We start from the raw sequence: 15,517 nt of genomic DNA, 5'->3' as shown, positions 1-15,517 counted from the left end.
ACTCCTCTGCTGCCCAGGGTGTCTGTCTGTTGTTAACTGCCCAACGTCAAGAACTGGCCATGCTCACAAAGGGTGTCATGAAGTGGGTGTCCCTAAAACAGAAGATACATAGCCAAGCGGTAATGTGGTGGCTCCTTTCAAAGTTAGAAATCATAGGTGTACCTCAAAGGACATTTTTGTGAAGGGTTAGAGAGATGACTGAGTAATTAAGAGTGATTACGGCTTACAAAGGACCCCAGTTCAGCTCCCAGTACTCAACGTCAGGCAGTTCACAATAGCCTATGACTCCAGCTCCAGGGAAATCCAACATCCTTTTCTGGCCTCCACAGCACCTGCATTCATGTGCACGTGCACATGCATGTGTATACACACACACACACACACACACACACACATAAATAAATAAATAAATCTTAAAAACAATACTTATTTTCTTTATCAACCCAAACACTAGAGGCCTTCCCAGTTTCTGGTAGTTTAAAATAAGTAAATAAATAAAATAAAATAAAAGACTAACTCTCAAAACACACACTGAGCCCAAATCATTGAATCAAAGGAATCTCCAAGCCATGTGTCTACAGTATGGCCTTTCCCACAGGTTAAGCACTAATGCCCAGATGGAGTTGTGTCTGAGTGACGTTTCCTTAGCTCCTCTTCCACTTTAGTAAGGCTAATGCATAGCGCTGGAAAAAAGGCACGCTCTAAATATCTGCCTTTAAATGCACACTAGGAATGGAAATCTTCACCCTTGTGAGAGCAGCTGCTAACCCACCGAGAGGATTGACACAGGGGCCTGGGCACAGTGTGAGAGAGAGCATAAACGACGAAGGAGGTCCTCATGTCCTCTGCACATCTCATTGTTACTGTAAACTGTTGCCATTTTGGACCAAGACTGTACTCATCTCTGGCGTGGGACATTAGTGAGCCCTTGGCGGGTATTCCCAACTCGTGACCAGTTGGCTTTAAGAGTTATGGAAGCAGAGATGCTATGCTTGGATTTGTTGTCCTCAATATGTACCCGCCTCATGTGAGGGGTTTCTTGCCTGTTTTGAGAAGAATGTTGGTATTATTGGACCCATCTTTCCTCATGGGCCATTGCAGTGTTTGGAGTAACCAAAAGTATGAGGAATATTCTAGAAAGGTACCAGAATTGGTACCTTTGCATTTGATAAACATATATGTTTGTACCATATGCCGCTGTAGGTACTTGATATATGGGGTCTTCAAAATATATTTGTGCTTTTGGATTTCCCCCACGATACCTTTTGAGAGTTAAAAGTAGGCCAGATTATGGGGGGAAAGATACAAATTATGTTCTCCCTATAATGAAGCAAGCTCTAGATATGGAGTTCTTTTCTTGCAGATATATTTAATAATGTGTCTCAAAGCTTCCTAAAATCTCAAAAGGTACCAAGACTTCACATCTCATGGAAAAAGTGTACTCTTCTTTGCAAATGTTCTTGAGAAAGTATTTTTAAAGATTATATATACCATGCATAATACTGCTTTGAAACTATTACCTCATTGGCTTGTTTGCCATGATAAACCGCCGCCGCATGATCAAATGTTTTCAGTTGCTTTGCTTGCTCTGGTAACCATGAACCGTATTTTCTGTTCCCTCCCCCTTTTGTATGTGTGTATGTACACATGCATTTTTTTAAATCATTTCATATCACCTTTTCTTTTCCCCCTCATCAAAAGGAATATACTGCATGGAAAAAGGATCGATGCAAACATTCCTCTTCCTTGTTTTTAAGTTTTTGGTTGACAGCTCTGATTCAGGCAATTTCTTGCTCTTATTGGCTTTTTATGGGTGTGAGATATAACCAATCCTGCATGGAAGAAACAGACTTAAAAATCCAGTGGCTTCACAGTTTGCACACCAGTTGCCTGTCTTTTACTAGTTATTTTGGACTCTGCATGATCAAGCTTGAGTGGTTTTTCTGAAAAGGAGAAAAAAAAAAGAGTTTCAAATATTATTTAATGTGTGGATTCACATATTGAAATGGTTCTAACTAGGTGCAATTTATGGTGGACAAGCTGTAGCAGAGGAAACACTCGAGAGTCTTAAGACACTTTCTGTGGTTGCACAAAACAGACATATGTATGTATGCAGGCAAAGCAGAATGGCTGCTGCTATTTCTAACCCAGCACACGAGAAAGTCAATAGGAAGTAAGGAGGCCGTTTTCCATGGTGTCCATTTTCGTCCTTGTCTCCTTTGCCTGTGTGTCTCCATTTCATCATTGACCTCTGTGGCTGCTGTGTGTGTTTCCCTCATGCTTCCTCCCATGTCCGCTGGTTCTAGTCACCTCCTCCGTTACCTTTTTTTTTTTTAAACTTCAGATTTTTCGTGTTCATTCACGTTTATTTTTCCTCTTTTGCTTCAAATCATTCCTCTTTTTTTGCCTCTCCCATCCCAAATCATGCAAACAGTTGTACTTGCTTCTGCAATATTTCCAAGTTTACTGACCAATTTTTTTTCTCTGGTCTCTTCTCTGTTTCTCAACCATTTTCGTTGATTTTTTTTTTGTGTTTGATTTTCATTTTAAAATTTAAGAAACAGTTGAACGGAGTTCAGGAACAGCAAGATCCCTCCCCACCACTTACTCATACAAGCCATTCTTTTCTACAAGACCATACCAGTCCTGGACCACAGCTCCAATCACAGTGCCCGGGCCGGTCAAGTCAGGCTTCGCCTCCTTATCCAGCTCTTCCTCTAACACACCATCAGCTTCTCCGTTAAAATCCATATGGTCCGTTTCGACTCCTTCTCCAATCAAATCCACGTTAGGCGCATCAACTACATCTTCAGTCAAATCCATTAGTGACGTGGCATCTCCTATTAGGTCTTTTCGGACAATTTCCTCGCCAATAAAAACAGTGGTGTCACCATCTCCATACAATATCCAAGTGGCCTCCGGTACCCTGGGGAGAGCTCCCCCAGTTACCGAGGCTGCTACGCCCTTAAAGGGGCTGGCACCCAACTCGACCTTTTCCTCTCGAACTTCCCCTGTGACGACCGCAGGGTCTCTTTTGGAGAGGTCATCCATTACTATGACTCCTCCTGCCTCCCCCAAATCAAACATTACTATGTATTCCTCCAGCTTGCCGTTTAAGTCGATTATCACATCAGCAGCACCCCTGAGCTCTTCACCTTTAAAGTCAGTGGTGTCTCCAGCCAAGTCTGCCGCTGATGTCATGTCATCAGCTAAAGCTACGATGGCATCATCCCTCTCCTCCCCCTTAAAGCAGATGTCTGGACATGCAGAGGTAGCGCTAGTCAATGGGTCTGTTTCTCCTCTGAAGTACCCTTCCTCCTTAGCTTTAATTAACGGATGCAAAGCCACTGCCACGTTCCAGGACAAAGTTTCCACAGCCACCAATGCGGTGAGCTCGGTGGTGAGCGCGGCCACTGACACGGTGGAGAAAGCGCTCTCGACCGCCACAGCCATGCCCTTTTCCCCACTCAGGTCGTACATTCCTGCAGCCCCCTCAGCCCCCTCGGCTTTTCAGTCTCTTAGAACTCCCTCCGCAAGTGCACTCTACACCTCCCTCGGGTCTTCAATATCTGCTACTACCTCATCCGTAACTTCATCAGTCATCACAGTGCCAGTGTACTCGGTAGTCAACGTTTTGTCCGAACCAGCATTGAAGAAGCTTCCGGACTCTAATTCGCTCACCAAATCGGCAGCCGCTTTGCTGTCACCCATTAAAACGTTGACGACGGAGCCACGCCCCCAGCCCCATTTCAATCGCACGTCATCATCTCCCGTTAAGTCATCTCTGTTCCTCACGCCCTCGGCCCTTAAGCTGTCGGCGCCATCCTCTCTGTCCTCCAGTCAGGAGATCTTAAAGGACGTGGCTGAAATGAAGGAGGACCTCATGAGAATGACCGCCATACTGCAGACAGACGTGCCTGAGGAGAAGCCATTCCAACCCGACCTTCCCAAAGAAGGGAGGATAGACGACGAAGAGCCTTTCAAGATCGTCGAGAAAGTGAAGGAAGACCTGGTCAAAGTCAGCGAGATCCTCAAAAAGGACGTATGCGTCGACAGTAAAGGGCCCCCCAAATCCCCCAAGAGTGACAAAGGACATTCCCCAGAGGATGACTGGACAGAATTTAGCTCCGAGGAAATACGAGAAGCCAGGCAGGCTGCGGCCAGCCACACCCCATCTCTGCCCGAGAAAGTGCATGGGAAGGCCAACCTGACGAGAGTCATAGACTACCTGACGAACGACATTGGCGGCAGCAGTACATTGACCAACTTAAAGTACAAGTTCGAAGATGTAAAGAAGGACGGAGAGGAGAGGCAGAAGAGGATTTTAAAGCCAGCCATGGCCTTGCAGGAGCACAAACTCAAGATGCCACCGGCCTCCATGAGGCCTTCCACCTCTGAGAAGGAACTGTGCAAGATGGCGGACTCTTTTTTCGGATCGGATGCCATCTTAGAGTCCCCTGATGACTTTTCTCAACATGACCAAGATAAAAGTCCCTTGTCTGACAGTGGCTTTGAGACCAGAAGCGAGAAGACGCCATCAGCCCCACAGAGTGCCGAGAGCACTGGCCCGAAGCCCCTTTTCCATGAAGTCCCCATCCCTCCTGTCATCACAGAGACAAGAACTGAAGTGGTCCATGTGATCAGGAGCTATGAGCCCTCTGCTGGGGAGATCCCCCAGTCCCAGCCGGAAGACCCCATGTCCCCCAAGCCTTCGCCTACATTTATGGAGTTGGAGCCAAAGCCTACCACCTGTAGCATTAAGGAAAAAGTAAAAGCATTTCAAATGAAAGCCAGTAGCGAGGAAGAGGACCATAGCCGGGTCTTAAGTAAAGGCATGCGTGTCAAAGAAGAGACTCATATCACCACGACCACCAGGATGGTGTATCACTCCCCTCCCGGCAGCGAGTGTGCCTCAGAAAGAATTGAGGAGACCATGTCAGTCCACGACATCATGAAAGCCTTTCAGTCCGGGCGAGACCCTTCCAAAGAGCTGGCAGGGCTGTTTGAACACAAGTCGGCCATGTCTCCAGACGTTGCCAAGTCTGCTGCTGAGACCTCAGCCCAGCACGCAGAGGACAACCAATTGAAACCCAAACTGGAGCGTATAATAGAAGTCCACATCGAAAAAGGTAACCAAGCTGAGCCCACTGAAGTCATTATTAGAGAGACCAAAAAGCATCCCGAGAAGGAAGTATCTGTGTGTCAGAGAGACTTATCCCGGGGAAATATTAACTTAAAAGATTTTCTGCCAGAGAAACACGATGCCTTTCCCTGCCCCGAGGAGCAGGGTCAGCAGGAAGAAGAAGAGCTTGCCGCGGAAGAGTCCTTGCCTTCCTATCTGGAATCTTCCAGAGTAAACACTCCAGTGTCCCAAGAAGAAGATAGCCGTCCTAGCTCCGCACAGCTCCTGTCCGATGACTCTTATAAAACCCTGAAGCTCTTGAGTCAGCACTCCGTAGAGTACCATGATGACGAGCTGTCAGACCTGAGAGGGGAGTCTTACAGGTTTGCTGAGAAAATGCTTCTGTCCGAGAAGCTAGATGTTTCTCACTCTGATACCGAGGAATCGGTGACAGACCCTACAGGAGCCCCTAGCTCAGAGTTACAGAGGTCTGATAAGCGCTCCAGAGATAAAGTAGCCACTGCCCCCCCAAAAGAAATCCTCTCCAAAGTCTATAAAGATGTGTCTGAAAATGGGGTAGGGAGAGTGTCTAAAGATGAGCATTTTGATAAAGTGACGGTGTTGCACTATGCGGGTAATGTCAGTGGTCCAAAACATGCCATGTGGATGCACTTGTCCGAGGACAGACTAGAGAGGGGTAGAGAGAAGTTGATATATGAAGACAGGGTGGACAGGACCGTGAAGGAGGCTGAAGAGAAATTGACCCAAGTGTCACAGTTCTTTCGTGACAAAACCGAGAAGCTAAATGATGAACTGCAGTCCCCGGAGAAAAAGCCACGCCCCAAAAATGGCAAAGAATACTCTTCCCAGAGTTCCACCAGCAGCAGTCCCGAGAAGGTCTTAACAGAGCTATTGGCATCCAATGACGAATGGGTTAAGTCCAGGCAGCGTGGCCCAGATGGACAAGGTGTCCCTCAGGCTGAGGACAGGAAGATACCCGGTGGGTCCAGCAGCCCAGAGAAGAGGGTCCCTTCCCAACAGAGTGAGGATGGCCAGCCTACAGAGGAAGCCAAAAGAACTGTCACTGCTCAGAGCAGGGGACCAGAAGGGCCCCAGTCTGGATTCCAGCTCAAACAATCTAAACTCAGTTCCATCCGATTAAAATTTGAACAAGGCGCACGCGCAAAAAGTAAGGACCCGTCTCAAGAAGAGAAAAATCTGGACGGCCCATCCCGAATCCCAGTTAAGAAAGCTCAAGACAACAAGCTGCCCACACACCCAGGTTTTCCTAGAGAAAAACAGCAGAAGGCTGTAGACCTCTCGGAGGAGGGAGCACCGGTACAAAACGATGTCACGATGTTCAAAGCTGAGCGTGCCAAAAGCAACGACGTCGTTGTGAACGAATCGGGCTCTGATGATGCCAAAAGACCCCGAACTGAGATGTTAAGTAGGGCAGTGGCCGACTTCTTTCCTGAGCAGCAGGCTGAAGAAGACTCAGCCTGCCCCATGACATCAGACCTAGCGGCCAAGGGACCGTGGGACAGAAAGGTCTTTAGAACGTGGGAAAGTTCTGGGGCCAATAACAACAAGGCTCAGAAAGAGAAAGTCTCGCATGTGCTTGTTCACGATATCCGAGATAATCACGCCGGTCGCCCTGATGGGAGCGAGAATGCCGATCCAAAGAATGAATTTATGTGTGTGACTGAGAGAGAACACAAATTGTTAACGAACGGCTCTCTCTCAGAAATTAAGGAAATGAGTGTAAAATCTCCCTCCAAGAAAGTGTTATACAGGGAGTATATTGTTAAAGAAGGGGACCACCCCAGCGGCGCTCTCGAGCATCCCCCCAGGAGAAGCGAGAGCTCAGCGCTATCCCATATTCCCATCAGGGTCACAGACGAGAGGAAGACGCCATCTTCTAACATGCCTGATGGGTTTTGTGAGCAGTCAACATTTCCAAAACATGAACTATCCCAAAAAGTGTCCCGGTCAAGTATGAGCAAAGAGATAGTTGAGAGCCAGCACTTTAATTCCATAGATGATGAAAAAGTTACCTATTCCGAAATCAGCAAAGTTTCCAAGCAGAGTTACGTAGGCCTATGCCCAGCTCTCGATGAAACCGAGACCTCTCCCACCAGATCTCCTGATTCGTTAGAGTTTAGCCCAGGAAAGGACTCTCCCTCTAGTGATGTGTTTGACCACGGTTCCATGGAGGGCTTGGAGAAGCTTGCTCCACTAGCCCAGACAGAGGGGGGGAAGGAAATCAAAACCCTACCCGTGTATGTCAGCTTCGTACAAGTGGGAAAACAGTATGAAAAGGAGCTCCAACAAGGAAGCGTAAAAAAAATCATCAGTCAGGAGTGTAAGACGGTGCAGGAAGCCAGGGGGACCTTCTATACAGCTAGACAGCAAAAGCAGCCTCCTTCTCCCCAGGGCAGTCCAGAAGATGATACTCTAGAGCAAGTGTCCTTTCTAGATAGCTCTGGGAAGAGCCCTTTGACCCCGGAAACTCCCAGCTCAGAGGAAGTGAGTTACGAGTTCACGTCTAAGACACCAGACTCCCTCATAGCTTTTATCCCAGGACAACCCAGCCCGATTCCCGAGGTTTCTGAGGAGTCTGAGTCGGAGGAGCCCAAATCAGCCCCCCTGAAGCAGGTGACTGTGGAGCCGGAAACAGAGCGTGATGTGAGCAAAGACTCTATCCAAAGACCCAAATGTAACAGAGTTGCCTATATTGAATTTCCCCCTCCTCCCCCCCTGGATGCCGACCAGATGGAATCTGATAAGAAGCATCAGTATCGCCCCGAAAGGGAGGTTGACATGATTGAGGTCAACCTTCAGGATGAGTGTGACAAGTACCAGTTGGCTGAACCTGTCATCCGAGTGCAGCCCCCATCACCGGTCCCCCCTGGCGCCGAGGCCAGCGACTCCAGCGATGATGAGTCCATGTATCAACCGGTCCCGGTTAAAAAATACACCTTCAAGCTGAAGGAAGTTGATGAAGGACAGAAAGATGTGGCCAAATCCAAAACTGCTGCCACGAAGGCTTCCACCCAGAAAGAGGTGGAGAGTAACGGGAGAGAGAGTGAGTCCGGCCTTGACTCACCTCAGAACGAGACAGCTCAGAACGGAAACAATGACCAGTCTGTCACCGAGTGTTCCATCGCAACCACGGCCGAGTTTTCCCATGACACAGATGCCACCGAGATTGACTCCCTGGACGGCTATGACCTGCAGGATGAGGACGATGGCCTCACGGAGAGTGACTCTAAACTCCCCAGTCAGACCGTGGACCCCAAGAAGGATGTCTGGACGGAGGGCATCCTGAAGCCGGCCGACCGCTCTTTCAGCCAGAGTAAACTGGAAGTCATTGAGGAGGAGGGGAAAGTGGGACTGGAGGACGAGAAGCCATCCTCTTCCAAAAGCTCTTCATCCGACAGAACCCCGGAGAAGACGGATCCCAAGTCAGGGGCCCAGTTTTTCACCCTGGAAGGCAGACACCCAGACCGATCGGTGTTTCCAGATACTTACTTCAGTTACAAAGTGGATGAAGAGTTCGCCACTCCTTTTAAAACCGTAGCGACCAAAGGTCTAGATTTTGACCCGTGGCCCAATAACCGAGGGGACAATGAAGTCTTTGATGGGAAATCTCGGGAAGATGACACTAAGCCCTTTGGTCTGGCGGTGGACGACCGCTCTCCGGCCACCACCCCTGACACAACGCCAGCCAGAACGCCAACCGATGAAAGTACCCCAACTAGTGAGCCTAACCCCTTCCCATTTCACGAAGGAAAAATGTTTGAGATGACCCGCAGTGGTGCAATTGACATGAGCAAGAGAGATTTTGTGGAAGAGAGGCTACAATTTTTCCAGATTGGTGAGCATACTCCTGAAGGGAAGTCAGGGGCCCAGGGGGAAGGGGATAGCAGGATGGTCACTGACACCCCACAGCCACAGTCAGGGGACACCTCGGTAGACACCCATCTAGAGAGAGATGTAGAGGCACCAGCAGCCGAACCCAACCCCAGCATCCCGACCAGCGGAGAGGGTCAGGAAGGCACGGGCTGCAGCGGCCCTCTGGAGAAGTCAGCAGCCGCGGCTAATGCCTCAAAAGTTGACCCCAAGTCACGCACGCCTATAAAAATGGGAATTTCCGCATCTACCATGACCATGAAGAAAGAAGGCTCTGGAGAAGTGACAGATAAGATAGAGGCTGTGGTGACCAGTTGCCAGGGGTTAGAAAACGAAACATTGACAGCAATCTCAAGTGCACCCCATAGCCAGGTGGGCGATAGGCCCCAGGAGAAACACGATTTTCAAAAAGATAACTTCAATAACAACAATAATCTGGATTCCTCCACCATGCAGACAGATAACACCACAAATCACGTAGTTCTGACAGGATGCGCCGCACCCACTTGTACCACAGAGAAAGCAAATCCAGTGAAAGGCTCAGGAAAGAGTCCAGGGACACAAGGACCCTGCACCAGAGATTCGCGGAAGGATCCAATAGGGGTTAGGCGGAAATCCAAGCTTCCCATAAAGGCCACTGCACCAAAAGATGTCTTCCCGCCAAACCATAAGCCAGACAGTAAAGCAGGTAAACTGAGGCAGGTTGGTCCATCTGAAAAAAACAAAACCCTCCCTACTTCTTCATGTGTAGACGCCAAGTCCCGAATTCCAGTCAAAAACACACACAGGGAGAACCTAGTTGCAGTCAGAAAAGCATGCGCCACACAAAAGCGAGGGCAGCCAGAGAAAGGCAAGGCCAAACCGCCTCCATCCAAGTTGCCAGTAAAGGTAAGATCCACCTGTGTCACCGTCACCACCACCAATACCACCACCAATACCACCACCACCACCAATACCACCACCACCACCACCGTTAAAGTTAGAGAAAGTCAGCTTAAGGCGGTATGTAAACATCCCATTGAATATTTTAAGGCCATTAGTGGTGAGACCCTAAAGCTTGTGGACCGCCTCACTGAAGAAGACAAAAAGATGCAGTCGGAGTTGTCTGATGAGGAAGAGAGTACCTCCAGAAACACGTCGTTGTCCGAGACTTCGCGGGGTGGCCAGCCTTCAGTTCCCACGAAGTCCGCTAGAGATAAGAGAACAGAGGCAGCGCCTTTAAAATCAAAGAGTGGAAAGGCCGGCAGTAGGAGGACTGGTGAGAACCAAAGGCAGTCAGGTTTCTCGAGCGCTCTCTGCTCCCGACCTGGAGACACAGCATAGTCCGTAAACACTTTCCGACGCGTAGACCCTAGTGCATGACCTGTCGTGATTGCTTGTGGAGTGGTCTAACCGTAGCTTCTCATTCTGTCATTGTCATCTGTGTGTGCTGTCCTAGACGCTCTTCTCTCCTCTTCTAATCCAGCTACACTGTAGAGAGCTAGGGAAAGCATGCTACACCGGTGTCATTCAAGACGTGAACGGTTTTCTTTTTTTTCTAATGTGCTCGTGGAGATGACTCTTGTCAGAGCCGAGGCACAGATGTTCAGATTCCATCCCAGGCTGTTGGCCACCCACGCGACTCTGTGACCGTTGTGAAGTGGCCAGCTCGCCAGCATGTTCAATCTCATTACATTCCGAGCATCCATGTAATCTGGCATTTGGCCTGATGCGGGTGACAGACAAGGAGTATTTGTGTAGGTGACTAGGACACATCTAAGTACACAGTGCTAGTGTCAGTCTCTGTAAAATCTGAGTACTGCGAAAAGCAATTTTCCAGTGTCGTGGCTTCCTTGGCGATTGTTTTAATTGAGAAATTGTAAATCGTAGGTCCACAGAGTCCTTGTGAGCGGACAGATATCAGGATGGCAATAGTAGCCGATCACCTGGGACTGAGTTGGACAGGTAAGTACATGTGCTCCTGAATGAAGCAGGTATCCTTCCCCAGTGTCCTTGTCTTCGTCATGTGCAAAAACCATCCTGTACATCTTTAAACACGCAAACAAGCAAACACTAAACCGTTATCCATAATTCTACCTACCCTGATCATTACTGGTAGCAACTCTACACCCTTAGTTTTCTCTGTATATAAACAAAGTTAGACCTTATATTACTTTAAATGCTTTCTTCATACAGCCTTTTCTATAAGGGAGTAGTAGTCTTGTATCTGAGGGCACATGCCTTAGGAGCATAAAAAAAAAAAAAAAAAAAAAAAAAAAACATCTAAGACTATGAGTACATGATTGACATGAACTCTGTTGTTAAAACAGCACTCTTAGCCAGTGGTTTAATTGCCCCATGTCCTGCAATAGCCAATAGACACATGATACTTAGCCTTCCAAGATTACATTATTTACCCTATTGGACTAATGCTTTTAAATGAACTTACTGTTATGCCTTAGGATTATTTTAAATGGAAAATCTTGTCTTACTTTGACAATAAAGAACAAAAAATTATTTTAATATTTCTGTGACCGAGAAAAGGGAGTGAAAGCTTTGATCGTAAGTTAATTTTTGGAAAAGGATGTAAGTAAATAAAATAGATTCAGTTAACAAAGGTACTTGAGTTCTCTGAAACCCTTCACAGCCAGGGTGATGGAAAGGAAATGTCCAGCTTTGTTTTACATCAGTAAAGTCAAATGTGTCACCCAGACAATTTAGCTTTGTAGTGTTGATCCTTACAAGGCCCCCATGTCCCGACACGTGCCACTATAAGAAATGTGATGTTTCCCAGGTTGAATATACCTTTTTAAATGCTCATCTAAAGACTTTGGACATTCCTCTGAAAATATACTGGAACACTAGAGCAAATGCTTGATTTCTTTTATGACTGTAGACCGTACATAACTAGTAGAAAAAAAATAAGTATTCATTATCACCTCTCTGAAATCATCTTGTATATTAGTTAGTGCATCCATTCTCATGCCATCCCATTATCTGTTCAAGGGAAAAGGGAAAACTAGGCCATAGGAAACAAATTCATCTATATTTTTCCTTTGTACGCCTCAGAGCCACCAATTACAAAGCCCTCCTTCCCTGGTCTCTAACCTCTGCTCTAGGTGACCTGCTAATGGCCAGGGGCTTCCTGGAACTCTGGTATGTCTGGTGTCTCAGTGACACCCTGCAGGTTGAGAGGAGTTAGTGGTGGTTTACATGGGAAAATAGTTCCCTTCAAAGTCTATCTTAACACCAGTTCTGTTTTAACATAGGTCATTTCCCTGAAAAATACACCGAATGTATGCTGATTTTTTACATTATTAGTGACTAACAAGCAGATTTTCATTCCCCTAACATAGGCAGTCCTTACTTTCCCAGAGTAGGTGTTTGGAGATGTGGCACAGGAGATGAGCTGGGCACAGAGTCAGTGGCTTGGCATGCTCAGCCCCTCAGTTCATCCCTAGGACTAGAAAAGAAGAAATGGAGTGAGGTTTTCCAGCTCTCAATTCTTCAGGGTCAATGTGCTTTTCTCCAGGTCTTCCAAGCAATAAATGTTCGTTCTCAAGGATTTCTTGGATGGTAGGATTGTTGTCATCCAAAATGTATACAGATGGAAGAATTCAAACTGGAATTAACCTCTGGAATTAGAACTCCTGTGTGATCAATGAAGACTATTAGAAAAATTTCAATATTTAATCATACAAAATGTGCATGTGTCTCTTGAACCCATCATTAAGGAGCTTTGGTTTTTAAAATATTCTTGTTTTGTTTGCAACTAATACAAACTGTGTAGTTCCCTACAAAATGAGGATTTGCTGATCTTGGCTTTGATGGGTAACAAGTCTATATTTGGGATGGTGTTTTTTCCTAACCCAAAATGCTTAAGAGTCAGGAAGTGAATGTAACCTTTTGGTCTTGTTAAATGGAATGGAAAAGAAAGTGTCTGTGTACACACATATTAAGGCTAAATTTTGTGCTGAGGTAAGCTGGTTCACATAAATAAACACTGTTTTATACAATATCCTTCTAAATGTCCACCATGATCCCAAGACTAAAAACTCAATATCACATCGACAAAGGAACAATTGTCAAGTTTACAGAAGTTCAAGTCTACAGTGGACACTCAGGTGTGTGCAAATCATTTTTATAAACCCCTGTGTACCACAAGAGAGACTTGTAGAAGCACCATACTTGCTCAAAACATGACGATATCTTGAATTCATTTTGCTGAGTTTTTGGAAATGTTTGACAGGAACAGAATCTTGGCCAATCACTTTTCCATGGAAGCAATTCTTCATATTTCTTACTTTAGAGTAATTAAGGTAACACATACTTGATACATATTTTTTAGAGAGATAGGTGATGAGAAGATGTCTCCTTTCTCAAGGTCTCCATTCACACTGAGTTCATTTGATTTTCTCCTACCAGGTGGGTCCCAGGGGTTGAACCCAGGTCATCAGCCTTGGCAGCAGGTGTCTTTTCATGCCAAGCCATCTTGATGGCCCCATGATGAGTTCATCCTTAATCTTTGCAGAGACACCTCTGTGTTTATAAGATTGAGTATATACTTGGGCATAAAGCACTCCTTTTTTTTTTTTTCACACAAATGGCTGCCTGCATATCACATGTATGATTTTCCCTCGAGTTAACACTTAACCTCTCACATAGAGATCACAAAACTCAAAGGCTTAGTCACTACATTAGCAAATGAGTAAGAGGTGTGCTTCAATGGGACTGCTCAGAGCAACCCTCATGCTGTCCCTGCGCATGCTCAGGAGTGGTATGCTCCTCCCTATCTCGTGTTCAATCTGCAGAGATGAGGCTGAATCTAAAGAAACCAGCAACATCCTCTCTGTAAATCCCAAGAATCTTTAAAAATGATTTGTAGTCAGATGTGGTGGCAACACACCTTTAATCCCAGCACTCAGAAGACAGAGGCAGGTGGATCTCTGTGAGTTCAAGACCAGCCTGGTCAACCGAGCTAGTTCTAGGACAGCCAAGGCTGAGAAACTCTGTCTCAGAAAAACAAAAGATTTTTAATGGGAATTTGATTGTAAGTAGTTATCTAAGGAAAGCCTGGTCACAGCCTGTGTATAAAATCAAGCACCAGAATGTCCAACTCTAGACAAAAAGCTTTTCTTTACAATTCATTTCCTTTTTCTGGGTTTTTGTTGTTGTTGTTGTTGTTTTTTTTTTGAGTGGGATGTTCGGAGTTGAATATGACTTTGATGAAGTGTGTGTAAAATGAAATATACACTTTCTAACTCTCTTTCTTTTCACAGAGCTGGCAAGGGAACTGAATTTTTCAGTGGATGAAATCAATCAGATACGTGTGGAAAATCCCAATTCTTTAATCTCTCAAAGCTTCATGTTATTAAAAAAGTGGGTTACCAGAGACGGAAAGAATGCCACAAGTATGCTTAAAATTATTTTTTTTTTAATTTTCAAAACCACACAGGGTCAATATCTTAGAGAAATCAGCTAGTGGGCTCATTGGAAGATTTTCAGTGTTCTGTAATTTTATGTAGCAGCAGGAAGGAGTTAGTGAGAATCTAGAGTGATGCTTGTTTATAAGTGCTGCTGTCCTAGAGTCCTGTGCTTAAGCTTTCTGGAAAGCAAGTGGCAGAAAATAGTTTGTATTTTGTAAGGAAGGCCTTCTTCATATATCTACTCAAAATGGAAGAAAAAATAATACTAACTCTTCCATCATGGGAGGGTCATCAAAAATGCTTTGAAATTACCACTGCATCCAGGGGCAGGTGTGGAGGGAAGTACAGAGGAGGGTGAGATATGATTAGGGGAGCCAGCCAGTTGTATCCCATCTGGGGCAGTGGAGATTCCTCTGCTGTGACTGGATTTGGGTCGGTGGCGGTGATAAGTTCAAAGGACCCAGCACTCACCCACTGCAATGTGGGGTACGTTATTGTCGGTTTGCCTGGTCAACCTGACTTTGGTAGTTTATAAAATGTTAGGCATCGAGTAGAAGGACATTGACATTCTGAGAGTCAAGGAAGCTTGAAGCTGTATTAGGCCCCCTACAGGAGTCCAGGTGTTTGGAGACCATCTGCCCTGTCACAGTGGAGCGAATACCGTGACCGCCACAGATAGCTTTAAAGTAGGCTTCTTCCCTGGGGCAGCTGAGTCCTGGACGTGAATCTGGCGGGGCTGCAGTGGGGAGCTGGAATGCTAGCCAAGCTGCAGAAGCCATGCTTTTTTGTTGGATGTTGTGCTGACTTGCAGGAAATAATGCCACTGGGTTCTCAACCTTTTTTCTCTCCTTTTCAGCTGATGCCTTAACTTCGGTCTTGACAAAAATTAATCGAATAGACATAGTGACTCTGCTAGAAGGACCAATTTTCGATTATGGGAATATTTCAGGCACCAGAAGCTTTGCAGATGAAAACAATGTTTTCCATGACCCAGTTGATGGTAATTGCATTTAGTGTTCATATTTGATTGTTCGATAGAATCTGAAAGTGCTGTCAATCAAGGCAACCACTCATCACC

The 15,517-nt window shown here is 46.1% G+C and overlaps 1 protein-coding gene across 38 annotated transcripts in view; it reads left to right on the top strand.

Annotated features, from left to right (window-relative positions):
• The window catches only part of Ank3 (ankyrin 3), a 484,120-nt gene that overhangs the window by 443,149 nt on the left and 25,454 nt on the right, over nt 1-15,517 (top strand). For 22 of the 38 annotated variants that reach the window (XM_037199680.1, XM_037199690.1, XM_037199685.1 and 19 more), the window contains 4 exons: nt 2,559-8,999; nt 10,904-10,978; nt 14,293-14,424; nt 15,296-15,439. In XM_037199680.1, coding sequence (XP_037055575.1) covers nt 2,559-8,999; nt 10,904-10,978; nt 14,293-14,424; nt 15,296-15,439 — 6,792 coding nt within the window. Of the gene's footprint in view, nt 1-2,558; nt 10,293-10,903; nt 10,979-14,292; nt 14,425-15,295; nt 15,440-15,517 lie in introns of all 38 variants that reach the window. The other 16 variants (XM_037199698.1, XM_028877242.2, XM_028877244.2 and 13 more) reach the window with 3 other exon arrangements.

This window comes from Peromyscus leucopus, chromosome 16_21 (genome assembly GCF_004664715.2).
Source record: "Peromyscus leucopus breed LL Stock chromosome 16_21, UCI_PerLeu_2.1, whole genome shotgun sequence".
In the NCBI taxonomy this organism is placed as follows: Eukaryota; Metazoa; Chordata; class Mammalia; order Rodentia; family Cricetidae; genus Peromyscus; species Peromyscus leucopus.
Note: the sequence above shows the minus strand (reverse complement) of the source record. Positions and strands in the feature narration are given on the sequence as shown.